Source organism: Salminus brasiliensis, chromosome 16, assembly GCF_030463535.1.
Source record: "Salminus brasiliensis chromosome 16, fSalBra1.hap2, whole genome shotgun sequence".
In the NCBI taxonomy this organism is placed as follows: Eukaryota; Metazoa; Chordata; class Actinopteri; order Characiformes; family Bryconidae; genus Salminus; species Salminus brasiliensis.
In genome coordinates, this window is record NC_132893.1 from 6,164,610 (window position 1) to 6,180,974 (window position 16,365).

A 16,365-nucleotide genomic window follows, 5' to 3' on the forward strand; every position below is an offset into this window, starting at 1 on the left:
TATCATTAATAAAGTCCCATACACTCAAGACTAGCGTTGTGCGTAAAGACGACATTATTACATAGTAAATAAATAAGTAAATAAATAAATAAATAAATAAATAAATAAATAAATACATGAATATTAACTGTCATAAATGCCTCTAAAAAAGAAGAAAAAACTCGTGAGTGGTAAAGTAAAAAAAAAAAAAGAGAGAGAAGGGTAAAAGGGTAGAAAGGCTGGCCAAAATGCCCCCCTGCCCCCGCCCCCCACCCCCCCTGACAACACCGCGCTCCCGTAGTGACGCAAAGGTACAGAGCTCGAGCTCCAAACTCCAGCTTCAGCGCGGATGACGGAACAACTTTTTCTCTACTTTTCTTTTCTTTTCTTTTCTTTTCTTTTCTAACACTCCAACACTGCTTTATCCGTGTCATGTAGCTCGACATGTCGTCTAGTTTGCTGCCCATGCCCTCACTCTCACTTTCATCTTCCTCAAGGTGCTCTCCTTCACTCCTCACCTCAGCCCAGCCCAGCTAGCTACCTGACCCTGAAGACCTCTTCTCAGGTGAGCAGATCCAACTTTTCGCCTCATAGCCCACATTTAATTCCTCAGCGGAAACCTCGCCGAGAACTGCCTCGTTTCTGAGGACAGACGACCCTTAAGCTTCCTCCTTGCCTCGAGTTTGTCCTGTTTGTGTTTGTGTCTCTGAGACTAGACCAGGCTGCACTAAGCTCCCCACACGCTGCCCCACACGCTGCCCTACACGCTGCCCCACACGCTGCCCTACACGCTGCTAATATCATGGAGCTTCTTCTAGAAACTTCTCATAGTGTTTACAGTAAAAAGAGAAGACTGTTGAGTTTCAGTGGAAGTGGAAACCCCCTGGAGATCATCTACAGGTGCTCAAATGATTAACGAGTTAGAGAGTTGATTCTCAGGAGCTTCACAGTTCAGGTAAACGCCTGGTTTGGGTGTTCAGGTTGGGAGTGAGGGTTAAAGGGGGATTCCAGTTATCCATCAAAAGTCCTGTCTAATTCAGTCAGTGTCCTGCGAACAGTTATGGAGAGTGGTTTGGTGTGAAATGGTGTATAGCTGTGAAACTGGTCGACTTAAATTCCTTTACAGTGGCGGTCGTAGGAACCGAAATGACCAGGGAACCAGGAAGCATTGTTTGTGTATGTAATATGAATTAGTTATTAAATAGTGGCAACTTTGATCAACTGTGTGTGAACCCTATAAATAAAGTGGTTTGTCCGTTCAGGTTTTTTTTTTTATCGTTATTATTAATATTCAAATAATGGTGAAGGAATATTTTCTTGTAGGGCGAATGGATGAAGCACGTTTCGCATAGGTCACAAGCCAAAATCGTCAGGAAACTATTGTAAAGCAGCGTCTCAAGCATCAGGTACTGTATTCATAACCAGACAATAATGTCTCTGTAGTCAGTTTCTGTGATATGTAGTTATGTAGTATTATATAGTTATATAGTTCAGTATTCATAGCTGCATTGTATCGATATTGACATGAATGCTGAACTGCACAGGGACGATATCTTCCAGCAATTAAAAAAATTCAGAATACTACATAACGAAAAATATTAGACATCACAATTGAATTGATCAGCTTGTAATGCTGATATTAGGCAGGAAAGCTGTGGATATCATCACCATTAAACCCCATAACATCATAATGTAATGATCATGGTATTACAGTTGTAAATGTGACTCTTCGGGGACTATCTCTCTAACATGAATAGATCAAAATGTCAAAAATGTTTCAGGACAAGGAAGCTGTGTTTGTAATTATTTGGTAGAGTCATTTTTCTCTGATGTAGCTTTAAAAGGCCTTCAACTCTGAATAAAACATTTGGTTCTATTCACCAACACTGTAAACAGTACCAGCTTGCTTAGATTCTCTAGAATTTAATGAGTTTTCAAGGGGATAGTTAGTTTCAAGGTTAGTACATATGTAGGGAGTTCTGCAAAAGTTGGACATACTGTAAAGCTGAGTTCTTTATTGCTCTTCGAGAGTCAAGGGCCAGTCGAAACTATCATAAATAATTAAGGGTGTCTGTCAGTCCGATTTTTTTTTTTCTTTGGCCTGGTGTCATTGTTTTGGGCATGCCCATAGTTTGAACACCTGCCTCCACCAAAAATTTGTCCCACTGTGGTTTAGTTCACCATGCCTGAACGTTACAGACAAGGCGAGTGTTTACAGGGCCATCCACACATAAATCCAGGAGTCTGGGAATCAAATTCATGGAAGAGCTGGCATATTCAGAGAAGTGCAGCATGTGAGATCCTTTACCCACTGCTATTAGACTCGGTAATGACTCACCTCAAGGCCGGGGTAGCGCAGACCACCTGCTGCTGGACAGATGATTATTAGGGGAAGGGTACTAATGTACAGTACTTCTGATTCCATGTAATTAAGCTAGCCATAGTTAACAGTCAGGAAATCTGCAGCCAATGTCGTTTTTCACAAATCATGTAGGACCACTGTTGCTGCTCTACACTGGCTACTACCTCGTGTCACTTTCACATATCTTTGCACTCCATAATTCTAATGTCTTTTTTATTTGTGTTTATGCAAATTTGGATGTAGCTGAGTTTTTTTTTATCATCTATCTATCCACACATCCATCTATCTATCCACCCACTCACCCATCTGCCCACCCATTTATTCACTCATCTATCTACCCATCTATCCATTCTGTCTATTCATTCATTAATCGAACCACCAATCCATCCATGCACCCCTTCAACCGTCTGTTTGTCTATTCATCCATTCATCCATCCACCCAATTGGGTATCCAATCCATATATTTTTCCATCCAGTTAATTTATCAAGTTAATTCATCCATCCAATTCAGCCATTTATCAACCCACTCATCCATCCACCAACTCACCTACCCAACCATTTAGTCATCTATCTATTCACCCACCCATTCATCAACCCACTCATCCATCCACCAACTCACCTACCCAACCATTCAGTCATCCATCCATCCATCCACCCACCCATTCATCAACCCACTCATCCATCCACCAACTCACCTACCCAACCATTCAGTCATCCATCCATCCATCCGCCCATCTATTCACCAACCCACTCATTCATCCACCAACTCACCTACCCAACCATTCAGTCATCCATCCATCCATCCGCCCATCTATTCACCAACCCACTCATTCATCCACCAACTCACCTACCCACCCAATCATACATCCATCCATTCATCTATCCATCCATCCATCCATCCAATCTTTCAGTTCGTACATTTACCCATCCAATCCAGATATTTATCCATTCAGGCCATTCATCCATCCAGTTCATCCATCCATCCATCCATCCATCCATCCAATCTTTCAGTTCATCCATTTACCCATCCAATCCATATATTTATCAATTCAGGTCATTCATCCATCCAATTCATCCATCCATCCAATTCATCCATCCATCCATCTATCTGTTCAATTCATAAATCCATCCACCAACCCACTCATCCATCCACCCACCCATCAATCTATCCACCTATTCACCCACCCAACCACCCCATCCAATCCATATATCTATCCATCTGTAAATAGATAAGCATCTAATTCTCAGGCGTTACCTTCTGTGACGCAGACCTGAGCTTATTAAATAGTCTGCATGTTGACAGTGAAGTACTTAAAAAAATATCATGGATATTTGCAGAAAGCTAAGTATATCTTTCATTTTCATTTCAAGGCTTATTGCTGTTCCCATATCCTGAGCACTAGATAATATCAGCATATTAGCTTTACCACTGATCTCAATAAGGTCCCCATCTTTGAGAGTTCAGCAGCAAAGTGAAGGTCTGGCTAAATTTCACTTGTCTCCATTATCACCAGTAGACCCGTGCCACTGCATTAATGGAAATGGGCAATAAATGGATGCGAAGAGCAAAACACTAATTTACTAATTTACACATTTCAAAGCATTTGTATTGTTATGCAGTACTAATTCACTGCACTAGTCCTACTCATAATTTGTGGAAACCCACCATTCTGTATGCATTATCCTGGCTATGTTACCTTACCCTCACAGGACGATGCCTCGGGCCCATTGCTATCTCAGCCTGAAGCAACACTGAGGGAAATGAATGGGAAAGCCTGCAACCTCCTGGTTTCTCCCTCCAGCATGCCTCAGTCTCTGGGGGCCATTACTGGGCAGCAAGTGCCTCACATTCGAGTGCATGCCGATAGCTCACGGGTTCCCTCGCACCATGGCTCCCTGGGATATGGCACCGGAGTTCCAGCTCCTGTGAATACAGTTCTTCTGCCTGCCCTGAGTCTGCGCAAGCAGGTACTGGCCAATGGGAAGCACCACGGCACCCTCAGCATTCCGCAGTCGTCATGGCAACAAGTGTCATCTCCTCCTGTGCCGTTCTGCAACCTCAGTACGATGGGATCCAGTGGCTCACAGAGTGGTCTCAAAGGTAATAAACACATTAACAAACATTTACTAAATGTAAAGTTGTGACTACAAGGCTTCAGTGATTGTATCAAAAAGCTTGTAACGTACATTTTTCTGGGTTTTTAGATCATATACCAATATCAGCTTGAGGGATCCATGTGGTCTAATGCGCTAAAACTATGGCCCGGGGGTCACTTCCCAAGCCATGCCGCTTGCCATCAGCGTCCAGAGTCCGAGAGTGAACAATTGACTGTGCTCTCTTTGAATGGGTAGATGAGGTCGTAGATGAGCAATGCAGGTTGGCACAGGCATCGGTTAGCTGATGCAACAAAGCTGGGAAACGGCCACTTTCCTCTGAATGCAGCAGCTGAAAAGAATTTTAAAAAGAGGTGGTGGCTGACATATGTTAAGTCCTTAGCCTCCTACTGTTGGGAGCATTGCTTGTGCTAGGGGGAGCTATGAATGTGGGTTAATTGGCAGTACCAAATTGGGAGGGAACAATTAGACAACAAATGAATTTTAAAAATGCCAGCTGCTCTTTCCTGATGACCTGCAGTGCATGCAAGTTTGGGCACCCCTGATCGAAATTACCTTTAGTGCAAATAGTTAAGTTAGTAGACAATGATCTGATTTCCACAAGCATAATGATTAAATATTCTTTTCAACATTTTAAGCATAGTTTTTTGAGTGTAAAAAGGAAAGGAGCACCATGCAAAAGATTTTCAAGTTTTAAAGCTTTATAAATACTCTGTCTCCTCAAACCTGGGCCATGGGCTCCTCTTAGCAGCTGTGGAGCACTCCGAACATTACAATAACTGATTGCCACAAAGAAGGAGAGGGCTAAAGGAGGATAGCAAAGCATTTTCAGGTATCCATTTAGCAGTCTCTTGAGTGATGTGCACTTTTTACTGTGCAGTGAGACGTGCACTAATAGGACCTTCATGGAAGAGTCAGCACAGAAAGAACCCTTTCCTGTGTCTTCACCACAGAAATCAGAGGTGTTTTTTACAGAAACATCTAAACAGTGGTGGTATAAGTTGTTTTTACTATGCGCTGAGACATTGGTGGCATTGGAGTATATCCTATATAGTCATATATACTGTATATTGGTAGTCATTGAGTAAATTAAAGAAAAAAAAATCTAATAAAGTAAATAACACTTTGCATGGTTGCATAATTCTAGCTTGCAGTAACTGCAACAGGCCAGCAACCCATTGTACAGATGTTTAGATTTGGGCAATATTTCAAACAAAGCTTTGACAAAACAATTAGAAGGATAGAATTATATAATTAAGTGCACATGTACTTGTAGAAAAATGAAGTGTGCCATTCTGATAAAATATCAGCATATTTGTGCTCCACTATGGAGATGTGGGCTTGTTTTTCATCGGCTTGGGATGATAAGTGTATCAGGTGTGGAGATGAAAAATGTCATTTCTGTATTATAAACCGATTACGACGGCTTGGTTTACATGAAAGAGGGCAAGTTCTTTCCCCCCCTGTTCATTTTGACATCCATGATAAAATATATAACCATGTAGGGTCGCCTGCAAGTGTAGGCGATGTTCATAATTCATAAAAAAGGAATACATCAACAGTGTCTAGTTTCAAAGAAAATAGGCAATCTCTATGCCTCTGCCCGCACTCCACTCTCTCCATATTTCTCAGCCCAGTGAGCCGGAACATGAGACATGATGGTCCTCGAAAGATACGGGACAGCCCGACATCCCGCCCTCTTTAAACAACGCAACCTCACCTCTCAATATGTCACATAAAACAGTGTAAAGATATACGCCCTGACCACCAGCGGGTCCTGGCCGAAATAGTAGCCGTTTGCAATAAAAACGTTATCAATGGGAGGGCTCTATGAAAAGTGAACGTTTGACTAGAGTTGGGCAATATTTACACTTGGTCACTTCATGCATCTTGAGTATCAGGATTATGTGGGCAGTGGTGGCTCAGCGGTTAGTGCGCCAGGCTATTGATAATTGATTGGTTGTGGGTTCGATTCCCGGGCTCAGCAAGCTGCCACTGTTGGACCCTTGAGCAAGGCCCTTTACCCTCTCTGCTCCCCCGGGCGCAGGAGTTGGCTGCCCACCGCTCTGGGTGTGTGTGTACTCACTGCCCCTAGTTCGCTACCACAGATGGTTTAAATGTGGAGGACACATTTTGCTGTACATAGTACAGTGACAAATACGTGCACCTTTGTAAAGTGTAAACACATGTGGCTAAAGTCTCATCAGAAGACAGTCCAGATACTAGTCACATGAACTGACCAGGTTTAAACAGAGTCATTGTTGATATATTCAGAGTTTAAAGAAGTCTGCATGTTTCTTTACAAAGAGAGCATATTTCGCCCTGGTTAATTGGATTTCATGGCCAAAAATGATTTGTGTTCATGGTGTTTGAATGTCATTTTTAAATTTGCCTCCAGTGGTTCTTTTTTGTCCATTGATGTCTTAAAAAGTAGGTATTATGACACATCATGTACAGTGAAAATGTCCTATAGTAATATATTTACAAGACCTATGTCCCTTGCTCAGAGGCCCAACAGAGGCAGCTTGCCGAGCCCGAATATGGAACTCACAACCCTGTCCTCTATAGCCCAGTGCTCTAACCGCTGAGCCACCACTGCCCAAACATTTTTACCATAATATCCTTGTCCTTCATATGAGCTTTCAAGGGGAATTCGCCCCCATTTAATACAATTGTAAAAGTAATGTGTTTTCTGTAATCGGATTCTGTCAGACAAGCGGAAATTCGTCTGTCCGAAATAACATTCATAAGAGTAATAATTACTGTGGATCTCGGCTTCTCACTCGTCCTTACGCTCATCTTCGCTCTCTCTTGTTGTATAAGTAGATAAAAGCAGCATTACGAAGTTTGTTCCCTCACGGTTTAAGTAGTCCGTCACATTTTATGAGCCGTTACAAGAACGCTAGAACCATCTATATGTTCCACGCTGTTGTAGAACCCCCACCGTTCCTCTAAACTGGTTCCTGCCAACTGAATTTACATTTATTTATCTATGTTTTCAACAATGACTTTTTAAAGTCTGAGTTTTGCCTCTTATTTAAAGAAATTCACCACTAAACTGAGAGGATCCAACTTTGCAGCAGAACCAATCAAAACTTCTGTTTTGGCAAATCCATAATTAAAAAAAAAAGATCAGCAACATCATCCAAACTACACAAACAACACTGCTTAGAACACAGATCATTTGCATCCATATACCAAGCAGAGTCTCCCCAGAGGAGACGACTCCACACAGAAGAAGCGCCTGGAGGGTGGAGAGGCGCAGTTGGAGCAAAGTGCTGTCCGTGGGTTGCCCTGTGAACAGAGACTGAGTCTTGGTCAGGGCGAGGGCCAGTATCCGGACCCAAGTTGTGAAGTAGCAGATTCTGGAACAGCTCTGAAAATAAGAACAGGAGCTTTCCAGAGTGTGGAAACTGGACTGGCCTGGGGAGCAGGAGCAGAAGCAGGAGTCTCCTGGAAGGCAGGAGCCTTCCAGGTCTACCCAACTGGCCAGTTTGCGGACACAGAATATGGAACCTGTAATGCATGGCACCCCCATAAAAAGCTCTTAAGGGTGTTCACCTTTTTCCCAAAACAGGGGGTCAAATGTCAGTCAGAACAGACCACAGACCCTTCTTAGCAAGGGAGTAGCCTTGCCATTACCAATCCACACAGAAGTCGACTCCTTCCAAGGCAGACCTGGTAGGGAGGGAAGTGATAGAAGCTGCTTGGGAATTCAAACAAGAGCACGGAGCATTCGATCATGGCTCAGATCTCCCAACACAGACACTATGCACCCACATTCTAAAATACCTTATCCGTAAGAAGCGTCTTAATGAGAGGCTGCGGGTGTGCATGGTTAGTGCGGCCACCCTAATGGGAGACTCTAAGCAGAGTCTTCCCACAGGAAGAGACATTAAGTTTGTCTAAAAAAGTGCATTTTAAATTTAAACCCCTCTGAATGATGTTGTTTACATCATTACCACTTAATCATGCAGAAATTCCGGAAAATCGATGGAGTTTCCCTTCAATCTTGTGATGGTAAAACTTCTCTTTTATCCCATTGAGAGATTAGAGACACTTATAAAGACCTCTCCCCAAACATCTTCCTGCCTTGTCTTCTCAGAACGAACACACTGTTAATTTACATACCCGAGTTCATACTTCACTTCACTTCAATATTGTCCGGCAGCCTCTACTGTTTCTTCTCCCCGAAACCCTTTCTTTCATATTTTTTGATAATTAACCAAGCAGAAAGCTCGCGCCTAAACGAGCCGTGGCCCCGGCGAAAGAAAGAAAGAGAACTCATTAGTAATTAACAGAGCAGAAAGTGTTTCCAAGCTCCACAGGTTTGGGAATTTCATGAGTATTCATGTTTCTTTTTAAGGAACACAAAAGACGTTGTGTTTCTATATGGAGGACACAGTTTTAGAACTCCACCAGCGACAGTTACTTAAGGATGAAACAGAGGAAATAATGTCATTTTTTTTACATTTAAACCACAGTCCTTCCACAGCAGCCTGTTTTACGTTTCTGTGTATGTAATGTACCACACCGCGGAGCAGAGCAGTTGTTCTGGGCTGAATGGCGTCTAGTACAACAATCATAAGAGATATTTGCATGTTTTACTAAAGAAAAAATACGGCAGTAATTTCTTTCAGTCTACCGAAGTATAATCCCTCCTTATTTTCTCTGAGCACGTTCTTGGAGTTTATGTTAATTCACTTAATTGTTATTATTCATATAAAGTACAAAAGAAAATATCTCTGCATATCCCAGCTTACAAGCTTCAGGTTCAGAGCACAGGTTCAGCCATGCTGTGACACTCCTGGAGCAGAGAGGGCTAAGGGCCTTGCTCAAAAAACCAACAGTGGGTATTGAACCCACAACCCTGTGATCAATAAGCCAGTACTCTAACACTGAGCCAACACTGCCCATACAAACAGGAACTGTACACAAAATAAGAAAGTAAGGAATAGCTTTAGTAATGCAGGGATTGCAGGGATGAAGGAGTACCTTGTACTGATAGCGCTGGAAGACCTGGTTTATAGATCTTAAAATAAATAAAATTGGAAACTCCTAGAAATGCAGATTCGGTGAGGCACAATGAAGCACAAAACAGCAACGACTGACCCCTTGATCTTATTATGGACGTTAAAAAGACATTACGCTTATTTAGTAAATCACAACAGTCATAATAATGTCATAATAGGTTTTGCGAAGGCAAAAATGTTGGTAGATCTTCCTCTAGGTCTAAACATGTACAGTATGTCTTGTACCAGACCTTAACTAATGATAATAAGAAGCAAGGGCCAATGTAGTCGAGACTACAACGAGACTACTAAAGAATTACTAAGCTGGCAGTATGACACCATCTGCTCTGTGATATGCAAAAAGCATTAGCGATCACATGGTTGACATTATTTGAGCTTGTAGTTCACTGACTTGACCAAGACTTTTGGAAGAATACTGCTTGTTAAATCTTAATGTTTTGTCACTTTATTCAAACAGTGTTTAATATTAAGTGTAATATTAACTTGCACGAAGTTGCTCTCTCATAGTCAGCGTTCTTAATCATTAATTTCCGGATGCAGACAGATCCTCAAACGCCCGCTGTATGAAGTATAAATAAAAAGAAAGCATAGAACTTGATAGAAATTAGGATCTGTCCGTATCAAATGAAACAAATCACTTGACTACAGAAGGTCCCGTTCCTCTGTTGCAGAATAGTTAGTCCCAGTCTTGCACGATTTGTTGATTTCCTTACTCAATCACATTTACGTAACCTGGGAATTAACGGATTGTGTTGGAGTAGAGAGCACATGGCTGCAGCCTTCCAGGACTGTTACCTGATGACCCCTCCTTCTTCTATTGCCTCACAGGTTCTCATAGAAAACTGCTGGGACAGTGTGGCAGGTCAAACCTCCAGGTGACGAGCGGTGCTATGGTGGTCCAGAGTCTGAGCCAAGCTTCCCCAGCGACTGTCCAATCCTCTGCCGCTAACTGCCCTCCCCATTCTCTGGGCCTTTTTGTACCCTTCCCAGATGCCAGGTAAATAAGTCCAAAGCCTTGAGGATACAAGTTGTCAGTAACTAGCAAGAAATTATAGTCACAAGCTTTTTGTAATCTATACGTAGTGTTTGGGTCGACCCTAAATATTTTAGGAACGGTTGTCAAGTTGTTGAGACTTAAATGTGAGGTTTATAGATTTTGCTCCCTTTCAGTTTGACCCATGTTTATTGAGTGAATTACATACAATTAATGGGTTGTATCACTAGATTATTTTTAGAGGTCATAACTGACCACAAGAAACACTCAATGACCTTGTTTACACCTGGTCACTTCATGTCTGTAGTATCTGAACTGTATCCTGATAAGCTTTAATATGCAAATTTGCTCATGGCACAGCAGTTATTACTGGTGTTTTGGTTGCACTGGGAGGGGTTTTGATTGTGGACTGCGTCTTGGAGAGATTGATCTGTTTACACTGCAATAACATGAGGCTCAAATGCGTCTCAGATCACATCCTGTAGAGGTTTGAGAGATCTGATTTTTTATCTGGTTTAAATGAGTCTTGAGTGCGTTTACACTAGGGGTTTTATGTGGTTTGGCCTTGTCCAGAAATAATTCTGATACTCAAGTTGCATGAAGGCACCAGGTGTATCAGAGGTCTGAATTATACCTTAGATTTGCACTTTGCAGGCTTACAGTGTTGCTGCACGGTTTATCAATCCCTTTCTACCTCAATCTCTGACCAGATCTTATTTGGGTAATGATTTTTTAAACAAACCCATTTATAGTGCAATATAGTTTTAAACATATTTCTGAAAATTAAAAGATTTGAAGCCTCTATGAACAATATGTAAGACTTTAAACCATGTGTGAATGACATTGTTGGAATTGGCCATCTGGGGAACTAAGCTGACACTTGTGGACTTGTGCTGGTACAGGTCCGTGCTGTCCAGAGAATCCCTGGCCTCCACCACCCTCAGCCTTGCAGAGAGCCAGTCGATACGCAGCAGCAAGCTGGACTGGCCTTATGGCTACCGTGTTCTGCCACCGCTGGGGCAGCAGAACAGCTTCAATCACGCAACGGAAGGGACTGAGCTTCTGAACCTTCCTCCGGGCACGGCCATGTCTGGGGCCACCAGTACCTCCAACCCAAATTCTCTCCCCGCTTACCTGTTTAGGGAAGACGGCAACAGCCCCCGCCATTCAGGTCGCTGCAAGAAAAGAGCCCTTTCCGTTTCGCCTCTATCTGATGGTATTGGTATTGACTTGAACTCAGTTATACGAACCTCTCCCACCTCATTGGTGGCCTACATCATTGGTTCCCAAAGTTCTCCGGCCTCCCACCCTACCCCTTCACCCCTACAGTCTGACGTATGCGGGCATCTTCTTGGAATCAGGGGGAGCTGTATCCCCAACGCTATGTTTCCTAACTCCAGTCCAAAAGTCAGTTCCACAGTAGCCCAGGGCTTCACCAGTAACCATTACCCTGAAAGAGTGAGTGCCTGCATGCAAAGACTGGAAGAAGGGGGTGCACATAATGGCCAAAGAACAGGGACTAATCTGGTTGTGGAACATCAGCTTCTACCTGGACAAGAGATTAGCATAATTGCAACAGCAGAAAATGTTCCTCATAGCTACCTTCCAAACTCTGCACAGGCTCAGTTAGAAATGTCAGCCATTATTAAGGCTCCTAACCCTCCCAGGGGTCCTCCACCACCCTATCACGCCCACCATATACACCGACCGCCTGGGGATCACCTGGGACATGGTCAGAACCTTGCAGATTCACACACCCTGCCTTGTATGGACAATCACAGTGTTCTGGGACAGTCCCTTGCTCTGTGCCCCATGCTGGAGGAGGAAGAGGGGGAGCTCGACGATTTCAACGAGGGACACTGCTGCCGTTGGATGGACTGTAACGCTACCTACAGCCACAAAGAGGAGCTGGTCAAGCACATTGAGAAGCTGCACATGGACCAGCGCAAAGGAGAGGACTTCACCTGCTTCTGGGCAGGATGTCCCAGGAGGCACAAGCCTTTCAACGCACGTTATAAACTCTTGATCCACATGAGGGTACACTCTGGAGAGAAGCCCAACAAATGCACGGTATGAGTTCTACCTACTCTTAGAACAGAACACCAAGACTACAAGTGAACTCACTGGCTAGATTGCTTAACTCATTTCTAGACATTTAGAGACATATCGTGTTTGCCCAAATCTAGAGCCAAAAGATGTCAAACTCAGAAACCAGCCTAACTACCTAGGAGCTCAGCTTAAGTGCCATTTTTACAAGGCTGCCAAGTTTTCTATGAGGCAGTTTCTAGCTCAGAGCCTGGAGATCCATTGGGTACTTTGATATGTTTTCATGCAGAGGTTAGTTTCAACTATGCTTCAGCTGCAGAGGTATTTTCCTCATGTAGCGCTTGGCCATCAGCTAATTAGTAAAAGTCTCCAATGACTGACAAGGGAGTTTACACAATTATGCCGTTATTAAAGTTGCACAAAGGGCCTACACTTCAGCGCTGGCAGAGAAGCGGCCCACTTCCTGCCGCTGACTTCTCCCAGCTGGACGAGCTGTCAGCAGTCAAGAGCCTGCCAGCGGGTGTGGCACAGCCTGAGAAGGACTGCTAGGTTCGGTCAGTGCAGCCAGCTTAGCCATAAAGGCGTTTATTTAACACCAGACTGAGTTATTTCTGTGGACGGAGTGTACCTTTCCCAAGACACAGTGGCCAATACAGGTCTAGGCGCTGAATGGAGGAGGGTGACCTTTTGGCTCAGTCCCTGCTGAGACAGTGCCCAGGTTAAGGTTAGCAAAAGGCCGTTCTATGGCCATTCCTTGTCTCATCTGATCTTGGCAATCATTAATGGTGCACATACCTGTGGTCGACCTTTCACTCCAAACACTTACTCATTACTTAAAACCATCCCTGTTGCCATGGAGCCTGGAACAGTTGGATGGTTTTGTTAGAGCACGTAATCATAGACCGAAGAGGAAAGGAAAATGGTCACAGGCACCAACCAAGCTGAAAAAATCTCTGCTTTCTACCCACCAGCGTGGTGTTCTGTCATGTATGGATGTTTTCCTTCACTGTAGAAATGGCACCAACACTTGCCACAGCAGTAGTAAGACCACTGCTCCTTCGAGGAGTGACAGACAAGCCATACCGGAATAGCCAAACAGACATGCAAGCTTTGAGATCATAATTAAGTAGATCATGTTACGCTTCACAATTGCAGGAAGTTAGAAAAGCATGTCTGAACTTGGTCTCAGGTGAGGGGTTAGCTGTTTACTTACTTACTGTTTACTGGACACATATTAAGCATTTGCTGATATGAAAATGTAAAGATTAAATAACCTATTCAGAAAAACACCCCAAGTAAAAGATGATGCAATAATACATTATTGGAGACGATAATCCAATAATACGAATATATTGTACAGACTGGAGTAAATGAATTTGCTGAAGTTAACTTGATGTTAGCATCTTAGTATTAGGTTAGTGCTTTAGCCCATGGTTGGTGGATTAGCTAATGCATAAACAGTGGTAGCTTGTGGTTTCCAACCAAAGCTCCACCCACAAGCTACCACTGTAAATCCTTAGCGTTGTAGATCAGTGATGCTTTGTTGGGTCCCTCAGGTCTGGACCTCCAGACATTCTATATTTGCTCCAACACATAGTTATAGAGCAAATAATGTGATCCATCTGGGTCTTAAGAAGTCTAGAACAGTATTCTAGATTCTAGCAAACATCGAATAAAGCAAGGATTCACTGTGGCAGTATAGTCCAGACCATCTAATCTAAAATCTAGAACTAAAACCATCTCTGGTGAAAGTGTGACTTAAATGCAGTCAGTCACAGGGTTTATTATAGCCATACAGTTTGTATATAATGCTGTATTCCATATTATTGAATATCGGCATGTGTGTAGGCTTGTTATAATAATCATGTAAATGAGCCAATATGTCAGTATGTTGACTTTATTTAAGAGTGGGGTTTGTGTATTTGTTTTTTTATGTATATATAAATTATATATATATATATATATAGGAAGTGACTAGCTCTTTAAAAGGGTATCATTGCATTATTATGCTATTATATTAGAATTATATCAGAGGCCTAAAATGTAAATCAAAATGACAATAATATTATCATCACAATTTCTGTAACAATACATCATCCAGAAAAATAGCTATCATGGTAGGCTTAGATGTGAAGGGCACACGTTCTGGTTATTTTCCTCAATAGATGGACTTAGAACTGCTGTGCACTTTTTTAAAGTTAGTATATTAGTAATATATGAGTGATCTTTACAGCAGAAATATAATATAATATAATATATTTGATTTGTCCTTTGTGGTGCTTATTAAGTTTTACTGCATAAGACAACAGGCTTCAGTGAAGGAATGAGAACTCCTTTTTTGTTCATCTTCTTTTTTTAATCAGAAGGGCAGGTGTTCATGCTGAGGGTTACCATGGAAGCCAGGGGAAACTTTGGGCTTGCCACCAGAAATAGCAGCCACAAAATCATATCAGGAGGTTTGGCAAGAAGCTTTTAGAGGGTCGTTTTAAGGTTGTTTGTGTAATCCAGCAGCTATTACTGACTTCATCATGGTCTTAAAAGTCTTTACTTTACTCTAGTAAACTGTACCTGTACACTGTGCACAATCATTAAAATTAAGGTACAAAAAGGGTTATTTGAAGCGATACTATAGAAGGACCAAATTTGGTTTATTCACAAACCTATTCATTCTTTTTTGTAAATAAGAGTCCCTTTTAACGTTTAAAGCAGCACTGATTTTTAAGACTAGTATGCCTTCATTTGGCATAAATGTCCAGTACTGTTAAAATATGATGGGGCAAAATTTCATTGTTGCACTGAGATGATGTCATATGTTCATACCTTTTAAGCTGCTGCTAACGACAACTCAGTGCTCTTGGACATTTTACAAACTTATTTTAGCCTTACAATGAAACAAGCTGTTTTCCCTTTTATGGTAAACTCCTGAATAATTTGATAGGTGCTTATCTGATTGGCTGGTTTATGGCACCGCAACGGCTTACAGGAGCCATACAGCACTGCATAACAAACATAGCTTTGTTTTCTAGCACTGCATCGAGAACAATATTTTTTGTGTATAATTATTCCTGAGTCTTACTGGATAATGTTGCTGTCCTCTCTGTGTCCGTTTGGTGTGCGTCCTCTCAGTGTCCCTCCGCCTTAGCTAGTTGAAGAAATTGTAGCTGGAAGGCTAGGGTTAGCTTTTAGCCAATCGCCTTCATGGCAGGTGCATTTTACTGTGTTGCAGCTTTGATTACATCTCAGTGGTACGCAGATGTCACTGTTTTTTTTATTCATTAAAATGATTTTATTTAGAGACATGTCTCAATCATGAACTACAAAAGGCATAACTCATCCTTGTCTCCTTTCCCTCTGATTCAAAATCTTTGAATTGACTCTTGATTCTTTTGATGCCTTTTGATATATCAACAAAATTAGACCGGGCCTCTCTCAATCTGCTGCTAAACCACTTACTCATGCTTTCAGCTTTAGCCACTTAGACAACTGCAATTCCCCTCTTTCCAGCATTAGTCCTTCATTCCTTCCCTTCGGATGGTCCAGAACTCTGCTCAGAGCTGCTTGTCTTACATCATCACTGGCCTCCTGTAAAGTCCTGCCTGCAATTAAAAATTCTTCCCCCTCAACAACCTCACTACTTCTACTACTTCTACTCAAAATTTATAGATTTGCTCCTCGTCTCTGAATCTCTCTCCCCGCCAAAGCTTAACAGTCTAGTTCTCTCTGCATATCCCAATCTAATCTAAAAACCCGACTATATGTAACTATAAGTCTGAGGAGACCGACTCTGGAGGAGCAGAACATAATCCTAAGGTCGCCATACCCAACAAGGTATTTTC

At 42.3% G+C, this 16,365-nt stretch overlaps 1 protein-coding gene across 5 annotated transcripts in view; it reads left to right on the forward strand.

The window, feature by feature from the left end:
* Nucleotides 1-407: 407 nt before the first annotated feature.
* glis3 (GLIS family zinc finger 3) overlaps nt 408-16,365 on the forward strand; it is a 38,308-nt gene continuing 22,350 nt past the window's right edge. For 3 of the 5 annotated variants that reach the window (XM_072659388.1, XM_072659391.1, XM_072659390.1), the window contains exons 1-4: nt 408-544; nt 4,052-4,442; nt 10,318-10,486; nt 11,386-12,553. In XM_072659388.1, the coding sequence (XP_072515489.1) occupies nt 4,103-4,442; nt 10,318-10,486; nt 11,386-12,553 (1,677 nt within the window). In that variant the 5' untranslated portion in view covers nt 408-544; nt 4,052-4,102. Of the gene's footprint in view, nt 545-1,334; nt 1,386-4,051; nt 4,443-10,317; nt 10,487-11,385; nt 12,554-16,365 lie in introns of those variants that run through there. The other 2 variants (XM_072659389.1, XM_072659392.1) reach the window with 2 other exon arrangements.